Genomic DNA, 19,410 nt, shown 5'->3' on the forward strand with positions numbered 1-19,410 from the left:
AAGGAAAAGGAAGCGTTTAATTACACACAAAATAAATGACACACAGAGTGGAGTAACACGGTTTCATTTTTTTAAATTTAGTGTAGTTTTAAAAAGTTAAGGTTGATTATTTTATTTGCTTATTAGTTATTATAACAAATATGTACGAATTTGTAGTATAATATTGTAAGGCAATGCCAAGACTGTTGGTAAACTTAGTTTTAGTTGTTTGTTAATATTTTAAAGTGAAAACTACAAAAGAAACAAAACAACAATACACAAAACTAACTGTAAGTACAAAAAAGAACTCAGAAACTTGAGTTCAGAACACAACTATAAGTTAGGCATAGGCTAGTTATTTTAATGAAAACTTAATGTTCTGAAATTCTAAAAGATATTTAAAAAACAGATTTAGGAAAAAAGTTCCCACAATGCAATGCTGTCTTCATGGTAAGTTTTCTGCCCTCGTTGTTTTGACTTGGTGTCAAGTGCAGAATGGTGTCCCTTCGCCAGCCAGGTTTTGACGTGTCGCTCGGGATTGTATCTAGCCACAGGAGGTCCTAAGAGCCTGATCCGCAATAAATCGCAAACAGTGCTGATGTAGAGTGAAGATCTAAGAGGAGACATAATTAGATTCATTGCAGAAAACCCACGTTCACATTCAGCACTAGACACTGCAATACTATTTATGATGGAAATCAGTTTCTTAAACGACGGCGGTTGCTCTAGAATAGTAGGTTTCTCTCCACTTAACATAGGCTTCAGTCCCTGCTTGAAGTGTCTGAAGTCTCTAATTATATCCTGAGAGTTGCTAATCTTAAATCTATCGCAGATTCGCTGGATCTCACATTCTCCGTAGGTGATGGATAAGTCTTTTGGCCAATACATGGGGTGGATCACTTTGATGTCATTCATGATTTTGGTGTAGTGTTCAGCCGCATTTGAAGATGATGATAGCAACCTTGAAGTCAAGTTGTTAGCGAGGCTCCGATAGAACTGTTTTTCTGGAATACTGGGTATCTTGGATCTTACACAAAGTTTAACATCTTGAAACATCAAATCGTCAATAGCAATTTTAGCTTCCACTGAACGTCTACCCATGTTTTCAACTCGGTTTTCAAACACTGATTAACAGTGTTACATCACTGTGGGCTTGGATAAGGTTGAGGCTTGATTTTTGAAGCTGTAAGGATAAATCCGATAACTCTTCTAGAGCATCGAACATCAATGCCAGGTTGTGTACAAAAGTTGTAGAAGATAATGTACTACAAAGCCCTTTGTAAGTTGAACGTTGCTTCGAGTCCCTTTGTTTGTCTTCAGATGCTTCAATGAAATGATTGTACAAAGCTTTAAAATCTGTCCAAACTGCTTTCACCGCCATTAAGCTGGAGGCTACCCAACGAGTATCTAAAACACGGCCGATTTTCAACATTTGCTCCTCTAGTCCTTTAGCAACTTCTGCCAACTCCCTGCTGTTTTTCGGTGAACAACTAAACATGTTTCTAATTTTATCCATGAATATCTTAAAATGATTGATTCCAGCTACTTCTTCTATGGAATCGTGCACGGCAAGCTCTAAACGATGGTTCAAACAATGCCAAATGAACAAGTTGGGGAACGTTTCAGTAAGCTGTATAGCAAGGCCAGATTTCTTGCCTAGTAGCACTGAAGCACCATCACAAGTTAGAGCAATCATATGGTCTTTCATGAATTCAAAGCTTAGACCTAATGCTTGTAACTGATTTAAAAGTTCTTGTAATATACCAGCTGATGTTGTGCTATTTAGCTCAAAAAGTGTTAAGAACACTGTCATAGGGTTTTGCATTCCCTTTAGAACAGTTCTGATATAAACCACCAAAGCATTTTTGTTTGAAACTGAAGTGGCTTCATCCAAAAGCAGGGAAAATTTAGAGTCTGACTTGATTAGGCCATTTATCAAGTCTGATTTCATTTCATCAGAAATATGATGAATTATATTGGAGCAAGCAACATTTGAATGTAGGATTCGCCCCATATCTAAGCCATTCATTATTTGAAGATCAATTTCAGTTTCAAACTCAAAAAATGGCCTATTTAGTTTAGCTTGCTTATAAGCCGTGCGGAAAATGCGCTCAGTTACAATCTGCTGCTCTTTATGCATAGAAGCAACAGCTTTTTTCATTGTATCTTTCTTAGCTTCAATGAGTATTTTTTCAGCTAAAGAATGAGCTCGAGACCCACGGTGTAAAAATATCTTTTTCCTAAGAGAGGATTGCTGGTCTTTTTTATTGTTTCCATAAGCGGTAACAGTTCCTAAAACCCACTCTTCGCTAATCTTTAGGCCCTTCGTTTTCTCTGCACCTAGAGTACTCACACTACGGCAAACGTTGCAACCTAGTTCTCTGTTCACAATTAACCATGGATTTTTAGCTTTAAATTCAACAATTTGTTCTTCAGACCAACAAACTGGCTGTTCACCCCTATTAACAAAATCATTATTTTCATTACTAACCTTAGCTTCGTCTGCATCAGATCCCAAACCCACCAACCTGGATACTATTTTGACCGACGAGGAAATCGAAGGGGAATGGTAATCGCAATTATCCTCATTGATCCCGATTGCGTCTTCTTTTTTATCTTGATCAACAATTGAAGTTGTAGTCAATGCTTCCGAACTGCAGTTCTCATTATTCGCATAACCTTTTTGTTTCTTAGGGTTAGGTTTAAAGAAATCAACAATTTTTCTGGTAGTCATAGTCAATTAGGAAACTATTTAGCTGCACCAGCACTAATAAGCATAAACACGAACACAATCAACGACCTGCACCTCAAAAACGAACTTAAGCGTGATGGGATGCGATGCAACTTGTAACTTAAACGCGAAACACACCAAGGTCAAGTCAACTAGTCAACACACTTGTGATCACTGGGGCGGTGGCGCGGTGAAGGAATGGAGGGGGAAAGGAAGGGGGTGGGGTGGGTATTGCTTTGTTATTGAGAGGCGCAGCCGCGCATGCGCGAACTAGGATGACTCGCCCGTCACCTTCCTCCTGCCTGATTCCGTGCAAGACTCATCACAGCTCACAACTGCTTGTACGGGCGCTTACTATCTGCTTACGAGTCACTCGCAAACAAAGCATAGCATAATATTGATCCTACCTACAATTCTTTTTAACTAAAACTTGTACTCGTAGTTTTAAAAGCGTTCCCTTGCGTTCCGGCACTCTTGGGAGGTAAGGGAACGCCGTTCCCTTATGATCTCGTATGTTTTCACTCAAGGCTCTGTTATTTTGAATCTGACTTATAGTAGTAGATCAATGTTTCATCATATGTTACAGTTATTTTTAAAAAAAACCTTCTTCTTCCAGTTGAATATAGATTTTTCAACTATTAAATGATTTGAAGCTGGATTTCTTTGTGAGCGTCTTTGAGTTGTCTAGGCACCCATATCACAGATTTTCTTGTACTATAGCTTGTAGTGAATAATTTTATGACCAATTCAAACACTCACGTTTATTTTTATACTCATCAGTGATATGCCAATTGTTCTGAATTAATGTGTTAATCCGAGAGAGGAAGTCCCAACCCTGTCAGGTCATTCACTGCGTTACTTGTCAAAAACATTTTTACGGACACTTTGTTCTACCCATTTGTAAACATTTGATTGTTTACAGTTGCCTCCATACACTTTTAACATTATTTGGTGGATTGTACAACATTTTTCACCTTCCGCGACTAAAAATTTGATCATAGCATGTTGCTCTTCCAGAGTGTGATTCTCAAGCGGACTCACCAGCGGATTACTGAGTATATGAGGCTATGTTCACAAAATTAATTGAAGAGCTGATCAGATGTCATGAGAAGGTTGCCAACTTTGTCTTGAAAATTTCATATGGTTGTTAAGTTCAGCCATTTTTGAGTAGTAGTAATTTGTCTCATTACTTATTGATTGACCCTCATATTTTGGCTGATGTCAGCCATTAATGGAGTTCACCTTCCTCCAAGGAATCAAAAGACACCCTCATGAGTACGACAGAATCTGAGCCATTGCTGTTCCTCTAACTGTGCTTTGACTTGTACCAACCATCACAGGAATCTCCTTCAAGGAATCAAAAGACAGATGCCCCCATAAGTTCAGCTGAATGTGGCCCATTGCTCTTCCTCCAACTGCTTTGGCTGGTGTAAGGCATCACTAGGGTTGTTCTTCCTCCAAAGAATCAAAAGACAGATGTCCACATGAGTACGTCAGATTGGTGGCCATTGCTCTTTGTCCAAGTGGTAAATTCTCATTAGCATGGAATTATTTTATTTATTTGTTTTCATGTAAATTAAAACAGTGACATTCAAGCTAGATATTTCTTCAGAAAAGTCCAATGATGTTTTTAGAGGCCTAGTGTTAGAATTACTGTATTAACATTTTTCTACATTTAATTGAAATGTTAAAAAATATGTAACATATTAACAGTTACACTCTAATATCACATACATGGTGGACGCTTAGGAATAAATTTGTCGAATTTAACAGTATAACAAATTATTATTTCTCAGTTTCTGAGAAATAAAAATCTTAAATCTGATAAATTTGACTCTTTATCTCTTTGGGTTGGCATTAGCGGATACATAATGTAAGAATGTAGCAGATGATGTGATGGAATCAGTGTGTACATGAATACAAATAACATATTGATATCACATTTTTATACAAATATTTTGACATAAGAAATTACTGTTGACTGGTTTTGTTTGTACTAAAATTGGCATTAAATATGTAATCTAATGAATATTATTATTTTTAAATGTTAAACATTAAAGTATCAGTTCAGTACAGGTGCTTTACAAAATGTATTTCATTTGAATTGTCAGTAGATTGCTAATAATGAATCTATTTTAGAAATTATAATGCCTAATTGATATGTCTTTGATGTACTTTTTATAGGATGTCTCTCTCAATAGCAGTGTTATAGACATTTTTGGTTTGAATGGTTCTGCTTATGCTGTGGTCAAAAGTGGCATCGTTTATTCACTTCAAACAGTGAAGCAGAATACAAACAGCCCTTTGTGAGTATCTCATTAATCATATTTTGTAAGAAATAAAACTCCATTTTATATTCTCATAGTTTTATTAAAAGCTTGTGAAAAGACCTTAATTTTTTCCCATATGAACAATGTTAAACATCTTGTATTTTTACCCCCTTATCTTTTATCGTAATTATGCAACATGTCTCATTATAAAGATATAATTAATATGCAACCATACGTTCTTTAGAATTTTTGTTAAGTGTATATGTTTTGACGATATAATCAATGAAGTACATACAAGTTTGAGATTTATTTCTGAATAAATTTTTTTTTAACTAAAAAAAACTTTTATATTCATATTTACATGCCCATATTTAATAATAGTATACCCATGTACACTTTATCAGTCGTTCATAAAGTGTTATATAAAAATTTGGTCTTAATCAGATTACAAGTTACTATAAGGTATGGATTATTAAAGTTGCAGTTTGGTTGAAAAGCGCCGAAAACCGGTACCTTTTCTTTTTGATATTGAAATAAAAAGTAGTAGTTATTGTTTGTAATTATTTGCTTCATGTTGTGAATACCAAAAATAAACAAACTAAGTTTTAACGTAACTCCCGTAATTGAGCTATACTAGTTTTTGGTTCATGTTCAAACTCGGGTATCTATATTTTTCGATCCGAGAGTATTAGAGTGGTTGGCGGGACGTCACCTGCAGATTCACTCAGAACAATATCTGTTGATATACATATACCTGTGTACTTTACTATGCACCTTCATTCAGACAATTTTACAATAGCATGATTCAAGGGTAATATAACTAAACGTATTATTTTTTTATTTCTTTGTAAATATTTTATCATTGATATGAAAAATTAAATTTTATATTTTGCCACTTCACAAACATTTCCACCCTCTGCACGAGTACAGAATAGCGAATGCTTAAATACGGATCTGTGTATTTATTTGATCTCTTAAACAAGACATCTCTACGACAACAAATATGGCCTTCAAAGTGTTTGAGGTTAAACATTGGTGATGGCCGCCAGTACAGATGGCTCTTATAGGCAAGTGCAGCAAAGAATATTGTTAGGGATGTGGTCCATGCGGCCTGCCACTTGCTCTCAGCCAATGACAGATATCTTGTGCCCATCCACCAAACAGACACAGAGCTTAATCTCTTTCAAGGACATTCTTAATCTTTAATACGCTATATAGATATAAGGAGCGTGGAAAGACCTAAGTTTTGGTAAAAAAAATCATTTCTAGGTCTAAAACTAGGAAATTATTTATATATAAAACAAAGTACCTATTATTTTTTCCTATGATATGTTTAATCTTGTACAGCCAGAAGAAGAGTGTTGTATGAAAATAAAATATTTATATTATTCTGAATTTCACCATTTGTACACCAATTATGTTTTAAAAAGCCTTTAAATATTAATCTTAATACTTAAACCGCATTTAATCAATATTAAAAAGAAACATAATATCTATTAATTCTACTTTTATGTATATAACTTTTTGTATTAACTTGATTTAATAAATGATAATAAAAGTATAAACTTTATATAAGCCAACAATTTTTAGAATCTATTATATTTTGTAAGTTGAGGCTACTGTAAAAATCAATAATGCTAACATCAATTCCAAGTAAAATATGATTGAAAATCTTTTCAAGTGACATAAATTATTAAATACTACACAAATTAAATTTGTATTAAAAATTAAAGTAAGTCACAAACTGAAGAAGCATGAGTTCAGTTATTTTTACTGCTATCTCCACTTACCATACAACTGTAATCCAGAAATATGTAAATCGCATATGTTCGTATTTTATAGTATTTATTCAAACCGACAAGGTAGACCTCTCATCATTTGTCATGTTGGGTCGAATGAAGAATTTGTGATAGAGGTTAAGTGGATTTTTTAATCAACTATTATAAACTAAGACTATTATGATGAGATGAGTGTAAAGTCATTCAAAGAATCTTTCATTGACTTTCTAAATGTTCTCGAAGAAGGATCAGTAACTGTTAAGGGTAACGCTCCATACCATTCCATCCAAGCAAAGAACATTGATTATACAGTACCAGAGCTGTTAATGAAAGTATGCCTGTTTAAAAAAAGAAAAAAGTCTATGAACTAGATTTGTTTGCTAGCTTAATAGTGACTTCCCCGTACAAGTGTGATTATAATTCCATTGCATCATGAGCATAGGAATAAAGGAACAAAGCTTTTAAGTTGGTCCATGTTAAGAACAGCTAACAAAGAAGCACTCAACATGCCACTCAAGAGGATATGGTCTTTTTTGGTTCTTGGTCTTTTTTTGGACATTGGTACTTTCTTATATATCGTATACAGGAGATATTGATGACTATGAGGAGTGTCTACACCTAGCAACTATGGGAAAAACTTGTTGTGAATCCAAATTAGTAGGTAATATTTAATATAATATCATCACCTACTTCATAAATGATAAATGTAATTATTTTCCATAAAGCATTAAAAATGCAGTAAAAACAATCTTGATTTGATTAAATTTACTTACAAATTTAAATAAATACTTTTTAAAAATATGGTCATACTAATTCCTAACAAATCATTGTTTATAAAACAAATATTCAAAATAAATATTGTGATTTAATTTCTGTCCGCAGTGGCAAGTTATAACCAAACAAGTATATGATATGAATCAAAGTACTGTATCCTATACACAGAAACATAAATTTCAGTATATAAAAGAGAATTTAAAAAATGCCCAAACATCAGAAACATACAGATACATTTTCAACGACATTAAAGCCCCCATAATGATAGCATTTTTGCCAGATGCTTGGCGATATGGCAATGGCAACAATGCACTGTGCCATTGGTCGGACTCCAACTGTCTTCTCTGCTGTACACCATTGTAGTACAATCTTACATGAAATACTATAAAAATTTAACTTTATTAATATCTTTATTCAACTAGCTTTCAAGAATCAAGAAGCTTTATTGTCGTTAAATACACACAGGTACAATAGACATTGTCAGACAATTTTTATTTTATTTTATTTATAATTTTATGGCCTACATTGGACCACTTTAGTCACTTTATATTTTCTAGTCTTTCTTCTTTTATCCACCCAATATTTCTTCATCCTTTCCGAGCGTAATTTCCTTTCCTCCTCCGGAACCACTCTTCCTATTCGTTGTTTGTTTCTTTTCAGCTGTAGTGTAGAGTGTTTGTCATTCAATATCTTCAATGTGTTTGTCTTGTGTTTTAAATCCTCTACTGTAATTTGTAACTCTCTCATATCTTCTTTTAATTCTGTGATCCATTTAATGTCACTTTTACTATACCACAGTTTTTCTACTATTTTCCTGCTAATTCTATTTTCAGGTGTTCTTAACAAATGCCCCAGGAATGATATTCGTTTCTTTTTAATTATACTTGTAATGGGTTCTATATTTTTGTAGACTGTTTCATTGGAAGCTAGTCTCCAAACTCCGTCTACTTGATAGTTTTTGTTTAAGCAAGTTCTGACTATTCTTCTCTCCATCTTAAGAACCTTATCTATTGCAATAGTATTTGTTGTTTTAAATATTGTTTCACTTGCGTATGTAATTTGTGGCAGAGCAACTGTTTTGTAGTGGCTTAATTTTGTATTTATTGAAAGACATTTTTTATTACACGTATTCTTAGTAGCATGTTTAATCTTAGTTAGTTTGTCTACTTTACTTTGCCAAGATGGTTTTTCATTCAGGTTATAAGTGATTACTTCTCCTAAGTATTTAAATTTCTGCACAATTTTTATATTGTGGTTGTCCAACCTTATTTTATTTGCAAGTGGAGGCTGCGTTAATAAAACTTCTGTTTTTTCAAACGATATCTTTAAACCAATTTTCTGAGCTATATCTTGTAAAGATTTAATTTGCTGTTTTGTTTCCTGAATGTCATTGGCCAAAAGAGCTAAGTCATCAGCAAACCCCAGACAGTTCAGATTAATGTTGTCCCTTTGATATCCAATCTTTATGTTTTTTTTGTTATTTCTTTCCCATTCCCTCATGACGTACTCTAATGCACAGTTAAAAAGAAGCGGTGATAATCCATCACCTTGTCTTAAGCCAGTCTTTATCTGAAATGGTTCTGAAAGTTCTCCTCTAAACTTTATTTTAGACTTTGTATTAGTTAATGTTAGTTCTATTAATTTAATTAATTTGGGGTGAAGTCCAAAATGTCTCAGTATTTTTAATAGTGATATTCTATGAATGGAATCATAGGCTTTCTTGAAATCAACAAATGTTATTGAGAGTTGTTTATTTTGTTTTCTATAATATGCCATAATTAACTTTAGTGTAATTATTTGCTCTGTACAACTTCTCCAAGGCCTGAATCCTCCTTGGTATTCTCCATGTTCTTGATCTAGTTGGTCCTTAATCCTGTTGTAGAGAATCTTTGAAAAAATCTTATAAGTACAATCGAGGAGTGATATACCTCTATAGTTATCCGGATTACATCTGTCACCTTTCTTGTGCAAAGGGTCAGACAGACAATATAAATATATATAATCTATTAAAGTTCTATGGTGGTTATAACACAGTAATAAGTAATGTTTTTCTGTAGTAAGTTTATACATAAGTGGTTTACTTTCTAAAACTATATATATAAAAAAAAGGGATAATAAATATTCACCAGTGCTAAAATTCAAATACTTACAAATAGGAAACACAAATGAATAATTTATCACAAAATTTACATTGAAAAATGAATATAACAAATTAAAATAGTTTGACTAGAATGCTGAGCTTAAATTAAAAGATTTCAAACTGGTACAATTAAAACTAACATATAAACAGTACAAATTAAAACAACATTTATAGTTAAAAAGCTGTATCAGACCATTTAAAACAGACTATCAGAAAATTATGGTACTTGTATCACAGACTAAGAATTCATCCACAGAGTAAAAAGGTGCAACCTTAAACCAATTCTTAAGAACTGTTTTAAATTTATTTAGACTCGTTGTCCATGCACTATCAGGTAATTTATTAAACAACTGCACCTCCATAAAGCAGTGACTTTTTTTAAATTTTTCAAGTCTTACTGGTATTAAATTTAACATGTATTTAGCTCTTGTATTATAATTATGGATGTCTTGACGCACCTCATATTTGTCTAGATTTTCTTTAACTCTCATTAAGCAACAATATATATACATAGATGATACTGTCATTATGGAGAACTCTTTGAAGATCGGGCGACAAGATTCCCTACCCTTCACATTCTTAATCAATCTTAGAGCTTGCTTTTGCCACAAAAAAACTCTTTGGGCTCCACTACTATTACCCCAAAGAAGTATTCCATATAACAAGAGTGAGTGAAAAAAGGCAAAATATGATGTTATTAACATTTCTCTACTTACACATAAACTTAATTTACGTAATAAGTATGTTACCCTAGATAGCTTTGTACATAGACTACTTGTATGAGTATCCCAACTAAGCCTGTCATCCAAATGTACCCCTAACAGTTAACTGATTTACTTCCACTTGTTACAGCAGTTCTTAAACTGAAATAAATATTCTCTGTTTTACTATTGTTTACATTTAAGAAATTTGCTCTAAACCAATCACAAGCTACCCTCATTGCATTACCTTGCACCAAGTCTAAGCTGATCAGGTCTTTACCAGAATTGAGTAAAGTTGTATCATCCGCATATAAAACGGACATACAGGGTACACTAAAAGCAAAATCATTTATAGCTACAATAAACAAAAAAGGCCCCAGGACCGAGCCCTGAGGGACACCCATTTGAACTAATTTGAGCTTTGATACGTCAGAACCTTGTGCTACCATTTGCTTCCTATTACTTAGATAAGAGGTCATTAAATTCAATTCTTTACCCTGTATACCGTAACAATGAAGTTTTTTTAAAAGCAGATCATGAGATATACTATCGAAAGCTTTCGACAAGTCAATTAAAGTGGCTGATAATATATCTTTACATTCAAAACTTCTTAAGATTTTTTCAACAACTGATTCAACTACTTTGATAGTGTTTTTACCAGGTAAAAAACCAAACTGCTCCTTACTTAGTAGTTCTCCCTCAGCAAAGTAATTGTACAGTTGGTCTTTTATACAGCACTCAAAGACCTTACTAAATATAGGAACTAATGATATCGGGCGATAGTTAGAGGGGCACAATTTATCTCCTTTCTTAAAAATAGGTACAACTTTAAGAGTATCTGGAAAAACACTCTGCTCAAGCATCATGTTAAAAAGAAGTGTTAAGGGCTCTAGAATAATATCTATTATTTCCTTGACTACTTTGTTGGAGAAACCATAAACATCTTCACTTTGTGATGAACTCAATTTAGAAACATACTTGAGCACATCTTTTGAAGGAATCTGCTTCCAGTGGAAAACGTTAATCTCAATATTCATGTTAGATATATACCTATTTAAAAACTGGATGGCAGCTATATTACAGTTACTTGCTACATTATTTACATTTGATATTGTTACAGAGTTAATAAAATAGTCATTAAAAATTTCTGAATCAATTTTTGTTTCCTGATTTGCAGGTCTTAAATTAGCTTCTAATCTAATAACATTCCAAGCAGCTTTACACTTATTTTTAGAACTAAGAATATAATTTTCATGAGATTCTAACTTGGCTTGTTTTATTTTTACTTTATAACATCTTTTAGCATTTAAATATGCATCTTTATATAAATTTTCTTCAGCAAGACCTTTATTATTCTTATAGCAATCATACAAATACATAACATAATCTCTATATGACCTCAGCTCAGGTGTAAACCACTTATTCTTACATATATTTTTATTTAAATCTACTTTTATTTTCTTTATCATGCAGCATTCTTCAAAAGAAGTTGTCAAAAAGTTAATAAAATCATTAAAAGCTAAATCAACTCTATAGTATGTTTTTAAGAAATTCCAGTCAACCTCACTTAGCACCATTCTAAAGTTTCTTATTGCTTTGGGAGTTAAGTCCCTCATTCGCTTGAAATATGTTTGTTTGTTTGGATCATTACCCATAAAGTCGTGGAAGACTGCTAAAATACCAGAGTGATCAGAGATATGAGGCTCGATGATCTGACATTCTATATCATTTTTAAACATATTGGTAACAATGTTATCAAGACAAGCTACATTTCTTGTAGGTTCATGATTTAAACAGTATAAATTTAAAGAGCGTAATGTATTGAGAAAGTTTGTAGTATTTAAATCATCTTTTAAAATATCAATGTTAAAATCTCCTGAAATAATAATATGTCTGGAAGGGTACTTTTTGTACAGGAAACCAACACAACTATCTAAAGAGGACAGAAAGCAAGCGAGGTCTAAACCTGGTGTGCGATATATTGTTGCTACAATAATGTTGGTCTTACTCAATAAAACTGCAGTTACTTCAAACACAGTATCAATACAAAATTTTTCCAAATCAATAGGTTGGTAATCCAATCCATTTTTTACAAAAATACTACACCCTCCTCTAGTTAATGGCGGTTTTCTACAATAAATATTTGCAAGACTATACCCTTGAGGAACAAAAAGCTGACTTTCTTCTACGACTAGCCAGTGTTCATTTAGTGTTAAAATACTACAATTTAGTGATTCTAATAAAAGTTCTAACATTTCAATTTTCTTCCTAATTGACTGAACATTTAGATGGAAAACATTGAAAAATTTGCATTTATTATCAACATATGCTACTTTAACGGATCTAGAATTATTGATGTGGAGTTTCCCGACACTGTGGCTGCCTCTTCTTCACCCGATGCTGTTGTCTCCTCCAGTAGCTGCGGCTCGGTATCCCTCTGCACACCATCCGGGTTGGTTGGACTCTGGCTCCGGGAAGCTTCAGCAGTGTCACAAAAAGTCTTAGCTGCCTCACAAATTTTGTCTGCAAGCCACAGTTTTCCCTTATGATTGAAATGCAGACCGTGGCGAGTATGAAGTTTTCTGTCAGCATCATGTACATTCACCAACTTGACATTATTATACTGATCACTTATTTCTTGTAGAATACCATTAGTCCTCTTAACTTCTTCATTGACACATGACCATTGCACTAAATCATATCGATGTGGAATATTTAATAGTATTATATTTTGATTTGAATGTTCTTCAAGTGTGTCTTTGATTATATTTATTGCTTCATTTGCCTCATTCCTTGAGACGTCATTAGTACCACAAAACACCACCAAAATGTCTTTTTCGTCCAGTTTTTCCCCTTGAATGTTTATTGGATTAAGAATTTGCTTGGCTCTACCACTGGGGGCTACAAAACCTACTGTTTGATGTGTCTTAATCAATTTATTTAAGTTCCAAGTCAAATCACGTCCATGGCTGTCGGCACACAACAAAATCTTATGATGAGCCTTGCAGGATTCATTTATTATTGCAGTGGAGGGATGTGAAGGGCTGTTATCGATTATTATTTGAGGCTGTAGAGGGATTTGGATCTCAGGAGATGTTGGCCTAGTCAGTATTGTTTTTCTAGTTTTTTTGTTTTTACTACAATTTTTATTGAGGATAGATTTAGGAGTATTCACATCAACAGGCGATAAAACCCCAAATTGATTACTGCACTGTATCTGAAAAGCTGTGTTATCTTGTTGGATAGGCTTTTTAGAAATTCTTCTGTTATTACATTGGGCATCCTGAAAAACTGGAAAACAGTGCATACACCTTGAATTTTGGGCTTTTAATTCAGTCAAATTATTCTCTAACGTCCTTTTGTCTTGTTCTAACACTGTGATGACAGTATTCAATTTCACAATTTCCTGTTTACAAGAATTCAGCTCCTGAATAATAATTTGCGTTTGAAAATTTGGAGATTTTATTACAGTATTTTGAGGAGAGCCTAGGGCAGAGTCTTTATTGATCAGGGTAGCAGTGTTTTTTTTCCTGTTCTAATTGTGTTATAAGTTCTTCCCTTAGCTGTTTTTCCATTTTTAATTTTCTTTCAAGAGATTTTATTGTTACATCCATTTCATTTGCCTTATCACTATGAGTTTTTAATATTATTTTTATTTCTTCTTCTATTTGATGAATTTTATCCTCCAACTCTAGTTCATATGTAGACTTTTGATTTTTTACTTTGTGCAACTCCTGCTTCAAGTTTTCATTTTCTTGGAGGATGGCACTACCTAATTCCGTAGCCAATGAAAGGGAAAGATTAAAATCATCATCTTCATTTTTATTATTCATATTAGAACCATTCAGTTCAGCTTCACTGCACAATGGACACAACCATACCCCTATCTCTTCATCTGTCATATTTTTAATTGTTGAATATGTCAAACCAATACATTTAAAATGAATCCATTTTTTACAAGTACCAGTGCAAAATATGGCTGCACTTTTTACATACCTGCCACACACTCTACAGTCATTCACACAACTTTGATCCATTACAGACACTAAACACTGTACACAAATAATAAAATAATAAAAAATGAACACACAAGTCAAGTTAGTCCTATTAAAACAATTTAACAAATAAATATGTTATTGTCAAATAAACTCTATTTGTTTTGTCAATCCAATAAAATACAAATAAAAACTCTAAAAAAATTATCACAGTAAAATTTATCAAGCAAAAATATTTGCCTGCAGTTGGATTTGAACTTGGAACCTCCAGGTTAATAGTCAGAGACGTTATCCACTGAACTCCCACTTTGTTTTGTTTTTGAATACAGCAATTAAATGTAAAAGAGTAAATTAAAATAATCTTTGTTTCTAATAACCTTACTAAATTCATCATGTTCTTGTTACTAAAATGTTTCTTTTTCTCCAGACAGTTTATGGAAATTGATGATATATTCAGTTCTCCACCATCACACGGCCAGTCTTCAAAATGGACGGAGAAATTAATGACAAAAATAGACAACTGTGACAATGTAATAAATGTTTGTCACTGTACCAACAGGATGGCAGTTCTAACAAACCAAGATGGTTACTTAGTTGTTCTTGTTTATTTATATCCAAATATCAGTTTGAATTTCATCTTGGACCTCAGGAAATACAATTCTAAGGTATGTAGATATTGGAACTAAAGTTTATTAGGTCCCTAATTCAATAAATAAAATAAATGTGTTTTTAAAAAAATGTAAAGACAGTCGCAGGACTGGTTGACAGAAGTGACTACTTATTATAACAGGCTGTGAATATAAATCTTGAAGAAGTATGTTTGCTAATTATTAAATGGTTATTGTTTAAGTTTTCCAATTATATGAGACACTTAATTCTTGTACATAAAAAATATTTATATTTTGTATTAATTTTATACATCTTTTTATAATATATTTTACATTTCTTTTATTATGGTGATCACTGACATATATTAAAATAATAAATATTTATACAATTTCATTATTATTATTTATATTGGTTTCTATAATTTGGTAACATTAATTTATGTCTTAACTCGGATGATGCTCAAGACTTTTTAAATCTACTACGTAGTTTTAATTTTTATAGTAGTGTTTCCGAGCCTACACGAGGTGCTGCCTCCCTGGACTCATTTTTAACTAATATTGATAAGTGGAACTATGATGTATTGATAAGTGAATCTCAGATCGCTGACCATAAACATGTTTTTTTCACCCTCAAGCATTGGAGGCCACATGTCATAGATTTAGCAAGCGGTCCGTTGATTAAGTCTCATTGGCATAGTGTGTGATATGTCTAAGAGTAGGTCCAATCTGAAACCTTGGGTGCAACATCTGAGGAGGGAATACCGTGCTAAGGTTATGGAGGCCAAACAGGCTGCCGTGGGAAACTTTATTGCACAGTCTCAAAATCCATGCAAGGCAGCCTGGGACTATATAAATAGGAGTAAGCACCGAGTGTCTGCCCCTGACACCAATTTTGCCACAGCAGAAGTCTTCAATGCATATTTTCTTAACTCTGCCAAGGATCTTGTTAACTCCAGTAATTTGTCTCTGGTAACTCTTCCTAGTGGGAATGGGGACGCGTATCTAACTTCGGTCCCTGTGGTACCTTTTAATTTTGCGTGGAAGCTAGTTGCCGTGGAAGAAGTAATAAAAGTAGTGCATGGTTTTAAGAGTTCCAAGAGTAAAGACATCTATGACATGTCTGTGGATGTGTTAAGAAGGGTTATTTATAGTATAGCTCCTGCTCTAACAGACTTAATAAATTTGTGTCTTTCCGAAGGGGTTTTCCCTGAGGTTTTGAAAGCATCGAGGACTGTCCCCGTCTACAAGAAGGGTCCACAGAACGAGGTATTGAGCTTCAGACCTATATCTCTAATACCTATGTTTGCCAAGGTCATTGAATCTGTCATGCTGGATCAGCTGTGCAATTTTTTTGAGTCACATCACCTCTTGGTACCAGCACAGTTTGGCTTCAGAAGGCATAGATCTACTGTCGAAGCTGTGGACTCACTTCTTCAGGCCATTCTTAATTCTTTTGAAGCAAAAAGTTCTACTGCTGTACTGTTATGCGACCTTTCACGTGCCTTTGATTGCGTGTCGCACAAGATCCTCTTGAAGAAACTGGAAAGGTACGGTGTACGGGGTTGCTCCCTGAAAATCTTGAAATCTTACTTAGATCAAAGGAAACAGTCTGTAACCTGGGATGGTACAACCTCAAACCCCTTGGTTGTTGAACATGGAGTGCCTCAGGGCTCAATTCTGGGGCCATTTTTGTTTATCATTTTCATTAATGATATTTATTACAATGTAGCGGGTAATATTCTGTTGTATGCCGATGACTCAACCCTGTTTGCAACTCATAAGGACTCTACAACCGCAGAAACACTTGTTAAGAACCTTTTTACAAATGCTTCATATTGGTTCAGTTATAACAGTTTGTGCCTAAACCAGGACAAGACTCAGGCGATTACTTTTAGCTTGTGCAACAATGGTGTTAATGTGGAGGGAGTGAAGTTGCTTGGCTTTAATCTTGATTCGAAGCTTGTCTGGAATAAGCATATTGATGCCTTGTGTAGTAAGCTTAGTAGGGTAATTTTTTTGCTTCGAAAGCTTAAAGCAGAAATGCCCTTTGAGTTTGTTAAGTTAGCTTACTTTGCCTTTTTCCACTCCCACATTGTTTATGGTACCAGGCTTTGGGGACACTCTGCCAGTGTAATTAGAGTTCTTCGGTTACATAAAAAAGCCCTTAGGGTACTAAGTGGGGCACAGTTGCTTGAACACTGTAGTAAACCACTGTTTTCTCAACACCAAATTATGACAGTGTACAATGTATATATATACCAATGTCTTTTAGCAATTAAACATAAAGAAGATGACTACATCACTAATGCAGGTGTACATAGGTATGAAACCAGGAGATGCCTTGATGTCCATGTAAATAGATCTAGGTTACACAAGATCTCAAATTGCTTCCCTATTATAGCCACTAAAATGTTCAACTCCATACCCCTTACAGTTAGACAGCTCCCGGTACAGAAGTTTGGGCCTGTCCTAAAATCCTGGTTGTCAGATATCCCTTTCTACAGCCTAACTGAATATTTTGAGTCTGACCATTCCATTCTGCTTGGCTATTTAAATTAATTTGTTTTTAATTTCTGCATGTGTTTAGTGTTATTATCTGTATTTTGCATGACCCAATACTCTTTAGATTGATATAATGTACTTGAATCAATGAGACCTGATTACATAACGGTTCTTAGTCAAATCATGACTGTTTTGTATTCTTAGATGTAGTCTTTCACAAAATGTATGCCTAGTTTTAGTTTTAATATTTACATTTACGCCTAGTTATATTTATATTTGTATTAGTGCAGGGCCTGTTATGTATTAATTAACCAATTAGTGCAGGGACATGGACTAGTGCACACTGTTTGTAACTATTAGTCAAAACTTTATTTTCTTACATGTAGTAATTTTTTAAATGTTGGTTAGTGTTTAATTTTAATACCTATTTTAATGCTTAGTTTTATTTATATTTTTAGTACATGACCTGATGGACATTTATTTGTGCACGGACTATAATTATGGCACGCAAACCAGTATTTTGCCATATTTTAGTCTCTTTGCAGTGATTGGTATTGGATGTTTTGTAGTGTGTTAAAGTCAATGTAGCTACCAACAACAGAGTATGAATTGGTTCTGTAAATTTTGACAGCTTTTAAATTGGAGCTTAAGTAACTAACCTGAAAATTCCATAACCAAGGAAAGTTTGAAGAAGCCCCTAGGGATAGATCCAGACAATGTGATATTTCAGACTACATTTATGTCTATAATAATATGATTATACTGATCGAACATAGCCCACCAAAAGAAATAGTCACTTCAAAAATGCCATATTTAAAATCAATATTTTACAGTTAATGGTATCATTGCATAATGATGGAAATTGTTTTAATAGTAAAATGTTCATCTGTTATGTAACATATATATCATAAGGCTAAAGGAATAAAAGAACCATGTTACTACCAATTACTGCACACAAAATTTGATTATGATTGGTTTGTTTATTGATTACCAGTTATGTTCAAGAATCAAAAACCTGTACATACAGACTGGCAATGTTAAGAAATCCACTTTTTCTACAAAAAACAAAATTTGATTTTTTTACCAATATAGTCTTATTTCTTCTATTCTTGTGAAGTACAATGTTTATCAAAATTGAACAAAAAAATAATATTGTATCTGAACAATCTTACTATACAAATAATATAGTCATAGATTGTATTGTTTGAACTCTCCTATTTAGGTCAGTTAAAAAAAATATGATGTAAAAAAGTATAGATGTAATTTTCTTATGCTTAAAAATTCCAAAACTATATATTACAAAACACTAACACTAAGTTTCTACAGCATACAATATGTATTACAAAAGTTTTTTGAGTTGCAGTCCAATGGCACACTTTTTAAGATTTTAGTGTATGTTTATGTATTATGATTTGTACACCTGAGAAAGAGTGTAGATTTAAATCCTCGAAATGCTGTGTTATAGATATTGTAACATATAACGATGACAAATGGCCGAAATACTATCATCCTTTCAAACCTTGAAAGAACTGTTTCACTTATCTATAATTTAAGTACAATATTAAAAATAGGTTCACAAAACAGTTACAGAATGTTCTATTCCATGTAATTTTGGATGGCTGTCAGGAATATGTTTTCCTGTTGTAGGAAGCAGTTGTGTCTTCCTGTGCTGTAAGCTCACTGGCTCCATCTCTGAAGCAGCATTTTCAAGAACATCTGGATGTGCTGGACACTGACATTGTTGTGGTGGGTCTGGACTCTGGACTGGTCCTTTGGTTTTGTGCAAACACTCCGGTCAAGAGTCCATCCATCCTTTGCAACACTCATCAACGAGTACAAGCAGTCCACTGGATCAAAGGTACAATAACTACGGTTCTTGCTTCTATCTTCAAAATTAAATGATTTTATGTACTTATATGGAGCTTTCATACT

The 19,410-nt window shown here is 33.5% G+C and overlaps 1 protein-coding gene across 3 annotated transcripts in view; it reads left to right on the forward strand.

Annotated features, from left to right (window-relative positions):
* The window catches only part of LOC124361735, a 36,633-nt gene that overhangs the window by 5,438 nt on the left and 11,785 nt on the right, over nt 1-19,410 (forward strand). For 2 of the 3 annotated variants that reach the window (XM_046815690.1, XM_046815688.1), the window contains exons 2-4: nt 4,895-5,016; nt 14,796-15,033; nt 19,126-19,336. In XM_046815690.1, the coding sequence (XP_046671646.1) occupies nt 14,803-15,033; nt 19,126-19,336 (442 nt within the window). In that variant the 5' untranslated portion in view covers nt 4,895-5,016; nt 14,796-14,802. The remainder of the gene's footprint in view (nt 1-4,894; nt 5,017-14,795; nt 15,034-19,125; nt 19,337-19,410) is intronic. The other variant, XM_046815691.1, reaches the window with a different exon arrangement.

This window comes from Homalodisca vitripennis, chromosome 5 (assembly GCF_021130785.1).
Source record: "Homalodisca vitripennis isolate AUS2020 chromosome 5, UT_GWSS_2.1, whole genome shotgun sequence".
NCBI classification, from domain to species: Eukaryota; Metazoa; Arthropoda; class Insecta; order Hemiptera; family Cicadellidae; genus Homalodisca; species Homalodisca vitripennis.